At 39.6% G+C, this 13,288-nt stretch overlaps 1 protein-coding gene across 2 annotated transcripts in view; it reads right to left on the reverse strand.

Moving 5' to 3' along the window:
* Window positions 1–5,337: 5,337 nt before the first annotated feature.
* The window catches only part of LOC118228008 (cytosolic carboxypeptidase 4), a 163,804-nt gene continuing 155,853 nt past the window's right edge, over window positions 5,338–13,288 (reverse strand). For both annotated transcript variants that reach the window (XM_035419172.1, XM_035419171.1), the window contains one exon: window positions 5,338–6,556. In XM_035419172.1, coding sequence (XP_035275063.1) covers window positions 6,262–6,556 — 295 coding nt within the window. In that variant the 3' untranslated portion in view covers window positions 5,338–6,261. The remainder of the gene's footprint in view (window positions 6,557–13,288) is intronic.

Genomic DNA, 13,288 nt, shown 5'->3' on the forward strand with positions numbered 1-13,288 from the left:
CACTTTAGACCATGATGGGTGTGTAAGTGGTGCCCTTCGGTGTACCACAGGGAACTTGAAATTTTCATTAGGTGGAATTAGTGTCAAAGAGAAAGTCAAGTAAGGGGTAAACAGAGAAGCATTGCAACAAGGCTACAGTATGGAGAAATTAAAACTGCCCTAGAATAGTTGCTATAAATCATCTATGCAAGGTCTTCAGCTGTTTATTTTATTCAATTTTGCTTTATTGTTCATCCAGGGAGAGGGTTTTTGCGCTGCCGTAATATGTACCCAGTGAAACATTTGGTTGCATATAAAAGTTCCCATTGATAAATACTTAAAATCTAAAATTATTTAAACAAACTTGCTATCCAAAGCTGATGAATGTCCTGTAATCTTAAAACTATATTTCATTTTAATGAAACCATTTCCATTTTAATGTTGGGTAGACAAATACAGGAAAGAAGCTGTTGAGCTTACTTACTTTAAATCTGCTTTTTAATTCTACTATCAAGCATTTTAATATTAGCATGTACAAAGGATTATTTATGTTAAATATTTACTGAAATACTGCAAACCAAAGTAGATAAACATAGTGCAGTACTGCAGGAATGCATTACCCAAAACAGGAATTTAGATGTTCATAGAGATAAGTATCTGGTTCATCATCAGATTAATCCCCTCATCTGTTTTATTTGAAACATTTTTAACATGTTTTTTTTCACGGGAGGTGCTGGAGCCTATCCCAGCATGGCACACACACCATTCACTCACACACATGCACTCATACCTAGGGGCAATTTGGACTCGCCAATTAGCCTAACCTGCATGTCTTTGCTGTGGACGGAAACCGGAGTACCCAGAGTACACACACACGTACACGGGGAGAACATGCATAATCCACACAGAAAGGCCCCAACCGCAAGTGCCACCCACAGTGCCGCCCCATAACCCATAAAAATTCATCACGATGCGACGCCAGAAAGAAATTCAGATAACGTACTGCTGTTCAGCAATGCATTAAACAGTATACACTTCATCCTCGTAGATAGTTCTATTATTGAATCGTATATTTATAAAGAGATGTATAAAGTGAGATGACCTCAGTATTACTATGAAAACGTAACACCTGGCAGTGTCTATAGCAGGTGTAGAGTGGAGAGCAGCTCATTATCCAGAGCAAATAAGTATGACTCAATACTATTAATTATAATTATCCATTGATTGCAGGGTAATTGGTCATCTGAAGTTACGCTACATGAATATGATTATACATGAAACAATGATGTTCCTGTGCTCTCAAGATAATGGCTAACATTTCTGCTATAGTAAAACACGAGGCTGCATGTGCTCTATCTTTGAGTAGGCTACTTGGCATTCCTGGACTTAGAGTCAGGAATTGTTAGCAATTGTATTAATACAAAGTCTACTTTAATACAAGGAATGCAATATTTTAAAACCACAAGAACATTGTTTTTTTTTTTACATCCACTATTTTTTCATCCAATTATCAGAAATGTTAATGGGGGATACATCATGTAATTAAGGTATTATTGAAGATTTACATGTTTCTGATGTATGTCAACATAATTCCAAGTATGTAAAAATTGTGACCAAGCTAATCTATTTCATCATAAATGCATTACAAGTGATCCAGCAAAAATGACAATTTATTATGAGAAGCCAAACTATTTACATAGAGCATGAAAATAAACCAATTACTTTATTTGTGCAGCAGTTTCTGCTAGGAGAAATGTTCATCCATCCAAATGATTTAAGACAGTAAAATGGAAAATAAAGTATACGGGTTTGGATTAAAAAAAAAAAAAAAAAAATGATTAATTGACTGTTTGTGATTAACCATGATACGCTTCTGAGATTTCTGACTGTTGCAAAAGCGCTATATCTCACTCTTAGCCAGTGAGGCAATTGGGCACAGAGAAGGTGGCCCACCCTATCGAATATTAAATCTGGAGATACCCAATTAAAGAAGCCACAAAGAAACCAATATGCCCTGTTTAAAAACTCTTCTCTGATATCAGTGGTATTTTTGGGACTGGAATAACCCCATCAGTGACAAGCTAGAATCTGAGCAACCAACTGTGAAGACACTTCTCCATTTTCTAACTTTGTGATCAAGACAACGGGTGACATTATGTCAACATGGTCCAGCATTCAAACACGAAGTGACAAACAATAAGTTTACAGCTTACTTTTTTAAGCACCTGTGGCTAAACTGATACGACAGTGTCAATAATAGATAGAATGAAAGGAAATTCAGTCACCCACATAGGGATAGAATGGAGGTTCGGCATCATGTGAAACTTGTCAAAATGGTCAAACTCATTCAGCTAATCCACATTTCAACCTCAGTGCAAGCGAAACCCTCTGATTATGCACTCAGGACCTTGTGCACCATTGTGTGAAATGTGGGTAAAAAGTTAATGATCTTGATAATACCATACACTTATTGGCCAATTAGTAAAAAGGATAGCGCTAATCAGTGTTGAAGGTTTCCTGCAGATGGGAGGGTGGCTGGCCTTGGTCGTAATGCTGGACTGATTCGGTTTTACAGAGGAGAGAGGCAAACGGACTAGAGTGAAGCACACATTAGGAAATGCAGTCATGTGTGCACACTGCCTCTTGTTCACAGCATTTCAATGAAGCCTCTCTTACCTTGATATGCTCAGGGCCTCACCCTGGCAGCCTCTAATTAGACAATCTGTCTGTTAAGGGGAACAAGATTATAACAGGCCAGCCAGACGCTGGCTATGTCTTGCATGAAAAAGTACCTACTGTAGGTCAGAGCCTAGTCTTTAAAAGTTGTTAAATCCATATTGATCAAAAGGAGATACCACACATTAATGGAATACAAACGAGAGCAAGGTTTCAGCTTTGTGCTGAATATTCTGCAGTTGAAAGAGAATTACTCGATGACAAACTTTGAAAGGTGATTAGGAATTTAAAAGAATAAGAGCATATTTGGTATGACAGAAATCATAAGTTGTGGGGGCTCACTAATGAACTCACGTATGTGTGAACCATCTCCCTGTAAATTGGTTCTTTTGTCCTCACTTTGACATTATACATTCCCCCTAGACTGCAAGCCTTTTTTTCATCCGACGCTTGAATAACCATGTTCACCTTTGAGTCATGGCTGTCCTTACCCTGCCTGTTTAAAAACGGGGTGATGCAATGCTTCTCTGCACACAACTAAACTGGTGTCACAGGGTCTAGAGGGAGCTGCCTCTCCTCAACCCCGAAATAATAAAAAATAAATAAAAAGCTGCCAGGAAATTCTGTAAAAGTAACGTGTCTCATGATCCTGGAACAGTTGTAACTGAGACTTCACAGTCATTGATCATAAAGGACAGTGCAATATTGACCCTTGGCTGAGGGGAACTCAATGGGTATCTTGTTTCCAACAAAAAGGCAAGGCCAGATGTGGGGTCAACAGTTGGTCATTTGGCACCATAAGAAAAACTCTGCCTCTGTTGGGCTGAATGCCATCCTAGCTTATAGCGACAGGCAATTGAGAGGGATGAAGAATGTGTCATAAATCAGCCGACAGTTTCAAAACCACCAATTTGAAATCAATAATTAATCAGTCATAGAGAGTGTAAGGGGATACTGGTCCTGCCGCGCACGCACGCACGCACGCACGCACGCACGCACGCACGCACGCACGCACACTTTCTTTGAAGCAAGAATAGTGTGCCATCTTTTCAATGGTGGCTATACATTGGCAAGCTCCTGGTTAGACCACAGGATCCTTGCAAAAATACAAATCTACAGCTTCAGAAGCTGAGAGGAAAGGGAAAAGAGGGTTCTGTTGTAGCAAAGCTAAGCACCACACAGAGCCGAGAGAGAGAGAACAGGACGCCATTTGCTAGTAGTGGTCTTCGTTACACTGACCTCCATGCCCTGAAGGTCAACAGGTTGCCTACCAATCTGTCCCCTCTGAAAGGTGGACTGCTGTGATAAGATTAGCGTTGCACTACAGACCTCCAAAACACTCAGCGGTGTATTCCCAAAAGAACCTGACAGCTTGTGCAACAAAACAGCTTCTTTCGCTGAAAAAGGCCCACATAATGCGTTAAGACCTCACAGCGCATGTTACGAACCAGGGTAAGATGAAGCAAAAAGATGAATCCTTCAGCTTACCCTAGAACATCTATAGCAGCTCTTATGGTTGTTCCAGGGGTCACTGTTTGCATTTCTTCCATGTCTAGCAGAGGCAGAACACATCTTGATTGAAGCACCCTGATGCGATGTGGCAGAAACTGGGATGAGTTTGCCGTAGTTTACTATATGTTCTTGCGACTGGCTGTCACAAATCACCAATTTTTTCCAGAGCTCAGTGTTTGCATTGTCTCGCTTGAGGGAATTCAAGACAGAGGAAACATCACAGCATTGAATCATCCCATGAATACAAAGAGAGGAGACCTAGAGTATGCTACAACAGCTTGCTGCATTTTGCCTGTAGATATTTCTGTGTGCTCTTTATTAAAAGTCTTTCTCAGTAAGATTTGTTTAGGTGACAAAAAAAAAGTAATATTTTATGTAAATTTATTAGAGTACATTTTTTCTTAATTTACCACATCCTTATAACATGTAACAGACGGTAAGATCTGAGTGATGAAAAAGTATCTCTCTTTCCATCCATTACTTAAGGCATCATTGGAATCATAAATGACTTCATATTTGCAACCCATTAACTGATCATTGACTCATCCATCGTCGCAAGAAGTGCACATCAGCAGATAGTAGCTCTTTTCTCTTTTTCTTATCGCCCATCTTTTTTCAGGGACAGCATTATTTTTTCATCCTACACAAATCTCACAGACACACAGACTCACGCACACACAAACATGCATTCACACAGACGCGCACACCCACAAATCTTTATAGGAATTTTAAAGAAGGGCGTTTAGATTTTTGATCTTTTCATGTTTTCAGCACAGCACTTGGGATAAATATATTTTAGCAATTCCCCATTTAAATTGTGTTTTATGCTGGGTCAGTTTATTTCCATCAATGTCTGTAGGTAGAAGTCTCTTTATGAAAGTAATTCATAAATATTACATTAAGATGTAAATAAGAAGTGTCTTATCTGCCTTCAGGAGTTAAGATTCATGTGACAAAAGACACATAAAATGATACAAATAATAATACAAATAATTAATAGTCACACATACACAAAGAATAATTAAACTAAACTTTAACTGTCATCAGACCTGGGTCAAATACGTATTTGTTTTGGATTTTACTGCGCTCTGTTGATCTTGCCTGGTGTAAATGACAGAGCCAATGTGACCAGAAGGCGGGGTTTGCACTTTTTAAGAGTACTTAATTGGTTCCAATACATTAGACAAGATCAGTAATGCTTAGAAAAATATTTGAATCCAAAACAAATTCATATTTGACCCAGGTCTCACTGTCATACATACAGACAAGAATATGGCTGTTATCAAAATACATTATTTGATAATGTACGTAATAATTTAATGTACAGTATGTTTAGTTCTACATGCACCACTTTCTTTGGTTGAAACATACTGTAAAGAAATGCCATACCAGGCAATACTAGCATAAATCCCACTACTGAAAGCTGATTTTGTGCATTAATCAAGATGCATCATAATTACATCTGGTAAAAATGTTTAGGTATTTTCCAGCCATTGCAGCAGTATTAAAATCATAAACAAATCCCAGCCTACAATTCATAATATCTTTAAGATTATAATTTTGATGTTTGAGAAAGCATAGAGCTTTCAAGAGCATAGCTGCATAACAAATATTTACACAAGTATAAATGTATGAACATATTTTGTTACTGACTGGAGGACACTATTTGGGTAGTACAACAGCTTTGCATATGTTGGCCTTGTGAGCCACAGGTATCAGTCACAATGTCAAGAAAACATTTTGTCCAGCTATCAGTATCAAAATTCAAGAGGGTTTTGTATTCATTAGCCTTTGGAAAGCGGAAATAACGCCATACAGCATCTACTTCTTATGTCTGACACCACCTCTAAATGGTCAGGCTTCTGTTTCCCTCTCACCTTGTTTTGTGCGTGGTAAGGTATGGCAGTACTGCTAAAGGAGTTACAGGAGTTACTTCCTTTTGTGGAGTTATATGAACATCCACAACTATTCTTCATCTGGGCTTTCAGAAAATTTTTCAAAAGGCTCAACAGTTTATCACAGATGACGCATGTAGCAGACTTTACATTCTAAGTTGAGAAGCCTCAGAGAACCTGAATGTTGTGGCGTCATCCATTAAGTGAAGTACTCCCCGTTGACAATGTCAATGGCGCTACGCATGCCGCTATTGATATTTGGCGTCTCTGGAGAGGCCTCGTGCATAAATTGAGGAATGAGACGTGGCTTCCTGTCTGGGTGCAGGAGGCCATTCTTGGGCCCTCCCCGTGCCTCCTCCTCACCTCCCTCCTCTTCGGAGCTGCACAGGTTGCCATTAAGCTCAGAGTTCAGCTCGTCACTGTCAAACCCTGGACAGCTGTCGCTTAGGTACTCAATCTCCTCCTGGCAAGGTGGCTCGTCATCCTCAAAAGAGCTGTAGAGGAAAATCAGGCAGTCAGCCATTCGATAATATGATTCCAGAGGCCAAAAATGATTTAAGGGGTTGAAACGTCTGTGGTACGCATGATTATTTAGTGGATATCGTCCCAGCTTGACATAATATATTTTCTCTGCTTGTCAGTAACAACTTGCAGGAATGGACCTACTCCTCACCCACTTTAAACACTGGATACTTACTGCTGCAATGCTCAGGTACAGAAAAGTGTCTATCCAAGCATTTGTAGTCCAGTTTTTTAAGGCTAATCAGTGTCCCACAAGATTTGGAACTGATAGCTTCGGGTTATCAGTGTAAACTCATCATTGTGCAAAAGTTCACTGCAGGACCTCTTGACCATTTCAGACAGGTCAATGTGAGATCCAGCTGCCATGCTGTGCTCTGGTGGTCACAACCATCTACCTGGATTTAAGACACCATAAACCAAGTATTCTTTCTGATACTCATACAGTATGCAGTGACTGTCAGTTTCATGAGCATTATTACCCGGATGCATTGCCTGCTTGATATGATGTAACTGGGTTTCCAGGTGAGTTTCCACACAATTGGAAAGTGCAAAGCATCAGTACAAGACCATTTGGATTGGTGATTTTTTTTTCTCTGTGGCTCAGTATGATAACATTATCTCTGCTTCACCTACGACCGTGCATCTTTTGAGACTTCCAGGCTGTAGCCAGGAGGCTGGTCCTCCTTTTTTAAGTGGTTACATAACCACGTTTTCCTTGTCCATGCTGCAGTGAGAGACAGAGAGAGAGAGAGGCAGTACTTTCTCATACTTTTTTCCACAACAGGGAAGTTCAGGATGGCCAGGTCCTTAAATTACCTTCTGCAAAAATAAAACCCAGAAAAATAATCAGCTGTTTAGAGTACACTGATGTGCAAATGATATTTTCAACAAAATTATATCTGGTCTGTTTTAAAATGGTGTTTTTACCAAAAAAAGAAATGTACCGATATATTTCACATGAATGAACATGACTGCAAGGTATCGGACGAGTCCACAGGTCCATTTGAGTGGACAAGTGAAATTTCCAACCTTGCATATTACTGGTCTCTGGTATTAATACAAAGAGCAAGATGTTACTTATAATAGGTAGCAGTTGTATTCTCTATCCTCAACTGATACCTTTCTGAATGAAAGGGAGGGGAACACACCGCAGGTAGAGTTCCCACTGCTCAGGTCAGGGTTTCCCTCATTCTCTGATTTCTACGCCAGGCGGTAATGGAAGTCTTCAAAGGCAGTAGTTACTACTGAAGCCATCACTGCTTTCTGAGCTCGCCACAGTCAGTTTACCTTTGAGGTCTCCTTGAAGGAGCAATTAAATGAGAATTTGTTGCATGTAGCTGCTCTCCCTGGCTTGGAGGAGAGGGAGGGAAGTGGGAGATGGGATGTGTGGGAAGGGATTGTGTCTAATGCAGTGATCCAAATCACCCCCACGCTCCTCAGTGGAGCTGGCCCAAAGCCAAAAGCCACAACTGTGTCAGGCTACCCAATAGCAACAAGTACAGAGTCCGCCAATCTGTAAAAACCCACATTGTGAGACGACACCTCCATGTTTCTATTTAATAAATAGGAACTAAACCTTGCAGGTCTTGATGTATGCAGCTAACACTTAGAAATGGGGGGGGGGGGGGGGTAGATTCTACACAAACACCTTTGATGTATGGAATGGAAACTTAACTGCTTAATACAAAAGGAAATTACAGTAATTCTGTACATAAGTTGTTAAATATGCATAGAGGTCCACACATGAAACTATTCATATGCTGTACAATATGAAGATTGATAACTCTTAATATTTACTTGGATTGCATGTGTTTTATAATATAATTAGGTCCGGATGATTTCTGTTATCTCTGCCAGCCTAAATATCTTTTACTCATTGACACATTATTTATTATTTTGTTAGTTTTGTTCAAAGATGTGAAGCAAGCCATGTTTTGTTAGTTCTTAAAATGAGATGCTTTGTAAAGTCCGAACAGGGCTTAATTTGGATATTTTTAAGCAAACAAGAAATCAAATATTCCATCATGTTACATCACAGTGTTTGACTGAATGCATCTCATTCAGAAATACTCTCTCTCTGGTGACAAGCAAAAGAAAATGGGTTTAGAAGAAGTGCATGAGAATGACTGGAAGCACGGGCAGGGGTAAATCAAGGTCATCTGAGAGACACATGAATGGGGAAAGAGCTGTTCCCTGTGCATGCAGATCCTTCCATCCAGACCTGTGAAGGATTCGGCGCCCTTCAGAATGCAGCCTACTGATTGACAGTCAGCACGAGGCCCTGCCGCTCTAATCAGATTAAAAAAAAAAAAAAAAACGGGATCCATGGGAGGATGTGAATGTGACAGCCAACTTGATTGCCGTATCCCTCTAAAAAGCATGTGTGTATGTGTGTGTACACTTGTTTATTACGTTTTTTCATTTACCTCTTACTGTGTACAAGCATACATGTTTGTTTGCTTATCCCGTTCTGTAACATTCCTCTTTATCTCTCTAATTGGGTTATATTGAAAATGCTTATTGACATGAATCTCAATACAGCAACACGTTCAACTGCATACTAATTTACAGCAAAACATTGTGAAGCACATTTTAGAATCTACAAGGAAGAATTTTACTCTACATTTGCAAAACAAAAAACAATATAAGGTGAACTATAAAAGCTGTGAAAATCTAATTGTTTTGAGTGCAAACCATTTTACTTTTTTATAAGTTAGTACATAAAAAGCACAAAACTATTTAATTAAAATTTGTTTCCCCTTTACATTTCTCATATTTTTACTAGTATTATTATTTTTTTAATTGACATTCCATTAGTTATTGTTTCAGCACTATACAACTCATCTCTTTTACCACACAGCACTACAGGAAAGGTGTCTGTCACTCATGATAACTGATAGCACGTACGTTAATTGATGACAACCCAAGGAACCCTGCCCAACAGTATCAGTATTAAGGACAAATGGTCTTTAGACAAACTGGCTTTGGCGAGGAGAGCCTCAGCAAGAGAACAAACCAGACTTGCAGTGATGGTAAAACCTCTACAGGAGGTTTGCCTGTGCCGACACTGCCAGGAACATTTGGTGAAATTAGCAACCCAGTTCGTCACAATATCCACTTTGCCAGGCTGCCCAAGATGTGCCACAGTAGCACCAGCAATCCGGCGACTGCCACAGCCACACCAAAAGAAGCCCCCTAACTGAATGGCTAATGAAGGCTTGGCGGCTAAAAGGCGAAGAAGAGAACTAACCAGTGACAGGCGAGATCCGTGTGGGGCAATGATGCCTTTGATTGAAGATGGACTCAACTATACAAAGTGCCCTGGACAGTGGGTTTGAGTGGTACTCCCTCAGAACTTCAGCTCTATGTGCCAATTGCTCCTTCCTGAAGAAGTCCTGCCTTGACATCAGATTATTGATACTTTTATTTTGCTCTTCTCTTCAGGTTTGAAAGAATGGTTACACTGACTATGACATCATCAAATAAATATTACATAAATGTATGTTCATGACCCATATCTGCTCCGGATTAAAACCACTAAATCCACCCTACCACTAGCAAGACACCATTTTTTAAAAGCACAATTTTGTTCCACCGCTGTGCATGCCCAGTCATAGTGGGCTAATGACAAGGCCCAGGCTTCAAACTGTGATAATAGCAGCCAACCTGCAGAAAGCCCACTTACCAACTGAGCTACCTGGGAGCCAAAATGAGGATGGGTCTATTAGTTTCTCATTTGAAATATAAGGAAAATTGAAATATTACACAAATGATGGAAGACATGTCTGAGTACTGCATTAAACCCCTTTGAACTGAATCTTTTTAGGAACTGGGCACCTGCCAACCTTTTCAATGGCTAACTATCTGCTTACCTACCTGTTTAAATAGCGTAAGCTAAAGTTAAGTGTAAAATAAATAAATAAACAAATAAATAAATAAATAAAAACACAAGCAGTCAAGGATATCACAAGGTGCATTTTGTAAAATTCAGTTGTAAACAACTTTTTGCTGTCAAGTTTAAGACTTAATACTTTGATCTGCAGTGAGTGTGCTCCATGTTTTTATCCAAGGTGACAACAATGCCCTTAATAACACCAAAATAAGCACACAAAACCAGACAGTGATTTACAACTGATAAAATGCTATTTGGTGTCTAATTTATCGCCAAAAGGGTAGAGACAACAATAGCAATAAAGACAAGCTGTCACTGTGCCACACACACAGCAAAACACAGTAAAATAAATGACTTATTCACTGAGCTCTAAACTAGGTATCTTTTTAGTTTCTCCAACAATGTAGGCTTAAACAAGTAAATTAAACAATATCCTATTTGACCATTATGCTTCAAACTCAAAATGAACAATACTATATTTGCACACATTTGATAATAAAATATAGAATTCACATATCTAAACATGCCATGGAAATAAAAAGCGAGGGGGGGGGGGGGGGGGGGGGGGGTAAATGTAGCAAAAAAAAAAAGTGAGCTATCCAAAAGGAGGTGAACAGAATCGTCAAAGCCCACACAGACCAAAGGGCAGAGCAGCAATAACTGGTGGAGAGATGACTCATGATGAAACAGATTACTATTCACCTTCTTTTCCAGCCTGAGCTCTAATTAAGTGATCACAGAAACACCAGTCCGGCCCTCATTTGTTTGTGCTACTCCGCCAAAAGGACGCCATACATCTCTCTGACAGTTACTCATTACACCTTCATACTTAAATCAAGTGTCACAGGAATATTGAATGTGCAAATGACACGCATGTCACGGTGCTTGATGAGAACCGTTGGGGGTGGAGGGAGGGAGGGATGTTGGGGGGGGGGGGGGCATGCTTGTGTTTGTCTAAGAGATGGAGCAGGGGCTGCTGCATGTCCCCCTTTTACAGGGCTAACATTTGCTAGGACATAATGGCCTAATGGTCCCCAGCAATACTTCAGTGAGTACACAATCAAGAGAGATGCTGCCAGTTTATCAATTGACACTGAGTGGAATATAATGGGAGGAATGGGGCCGCGGGCAGGAATCTGGGCAGTCAGACAAAAATTTGCGGTTAAACACTGACAGCATTCTCGTTCACCCCGGCATGTCAATGCATTTTCCCTCCCATCCGCAAAACATACATCTGCTTTGAGCAGAGAGAGAGTATGACATCCTCTGAAAAACAAAATATTCATTTTCATTTTATTTTTGAATGTTAGAAAGAGAGCTGGATTCCAACTTCAAACTTCTTTGTTTAGGAAAAGAATGCCACTATTCAATGATTATGGGGAAAGAAATATGTACAGTATAGTGAGGTCTATAAGGTTTGGGACAAAGACATGTTTTTCTTGATTTGGCTCCGCAATTTCAGATTTGTAATCAAACAATTTGCAAGTGCACATTCTCCGCTTCTATGTAAAGGTATTTTTATGCATGGTTATACCATGTAATAATTACAGCATTTTTTATTCATGTATTCACTTTTTATTCAAGTATTTATGTATAAAAAGTGCTGATTTCTTCGATGAGAAACCTGCATTTCTAAAAATGTGTATAATCACACATGAATTGTTTGATTACAAATCTAAAATTATGAAGTATAGAGGAAAATCAAGAAAAAATGTATTTGTCCCAAGCAGTTTAGAGCACACTGTGTGTGTGTGTGTTTGTGTGTGTATGCGATTAAATATCTGGACTTTCTATGGCTGGCTAAAAATACTGCTATGCGTGTACTGATTCAATTAGCCTGACATAACTTACATCGAGCCTGGTTACAGACAGTTACTGAATGCCTTAATGTAGTTTTCCATTCGACTTTTCCCCTGTGGAAAAGCTAGAAATTCCATTATCCTTGGGCAGTTTAACAGTGGACGCATTAAAAGTTCACTCTCATCCATGGGCCTCAAACGAACTGTAGATTACAACGTGTCGTTGCATTTAATCAGCGACTAAAAATTCAGTTCAAGCATAGATATTGAGACATCCAGCCGGAACATGCCATTTTCCATTTTGATTGCTTTCTTTGCAATTAGTATTCCTGGAATAAAGCCACTTTCTTACACGCAGACGCACTTCAGATTCAGGAGTGGCTTGATCACTGAAAGTGCCTGCTGTGTATCTGAAAAGGAGAAAATGATCTGTGAGTGGGGCATAGGAAGGCTTTCTTGGTTCCCTTCTGCTAGCTGACAAGGCCACATCAAGAGGGAGCAGGGCCGTGAGATGGTCACTGGAAAATGAAATGGCACACAGACGCGGGACTAGACTTCGGCCAGAATTGCATGTAGAGGAACCAAACAGTCGCCTGGTCATTACACTTGACCCAAGCGAATCAACTGAAGGAGAAACTGAATTTAACCAAGGAGAAGTTCCTCTCAATACAAAATAGTTTTTCAGCAAGTGGTAGTGGTCAGGCCGTATAATTTACAGGAAACTCACCCCGAAAGTTGCCATGTGACCGTTTAATCACTTTGAGCAATGTTTGGGGATTGATGCTTTCCAGTGCATATTGCAGTGAATTTGAGTTTAAACTGAATTCCTGCCAATGCATTACATCTGCATTCATGTACAAATATACAGAACAGAAAAGTGTTCTTTTAAATGTTCAATGGTGTGTTGTGTAGCAGTTTTAAGTATTTGAAGTCCAAATTCAAGTTTAACAAAATGTGTTGCAATATGTTGTAACAAAACCCAGACAACACAGATATACAGTTTATTTGTGGGG

Source organism: Anguilla anguilla, chromosome 5, assembly GCF_013347855.1.
Source record: "Anguilla anguilla isolate fAngAng1 chromosome 5, fAngAng1.pri, whole genome shotgun sequence".
NCBI classification, from domain to species: Eukaryota; Metazoa; Chordata; class Actinopteri; order Anguilliformes; family Anguillidae; genus Anguilla; species Anguilla anguilla.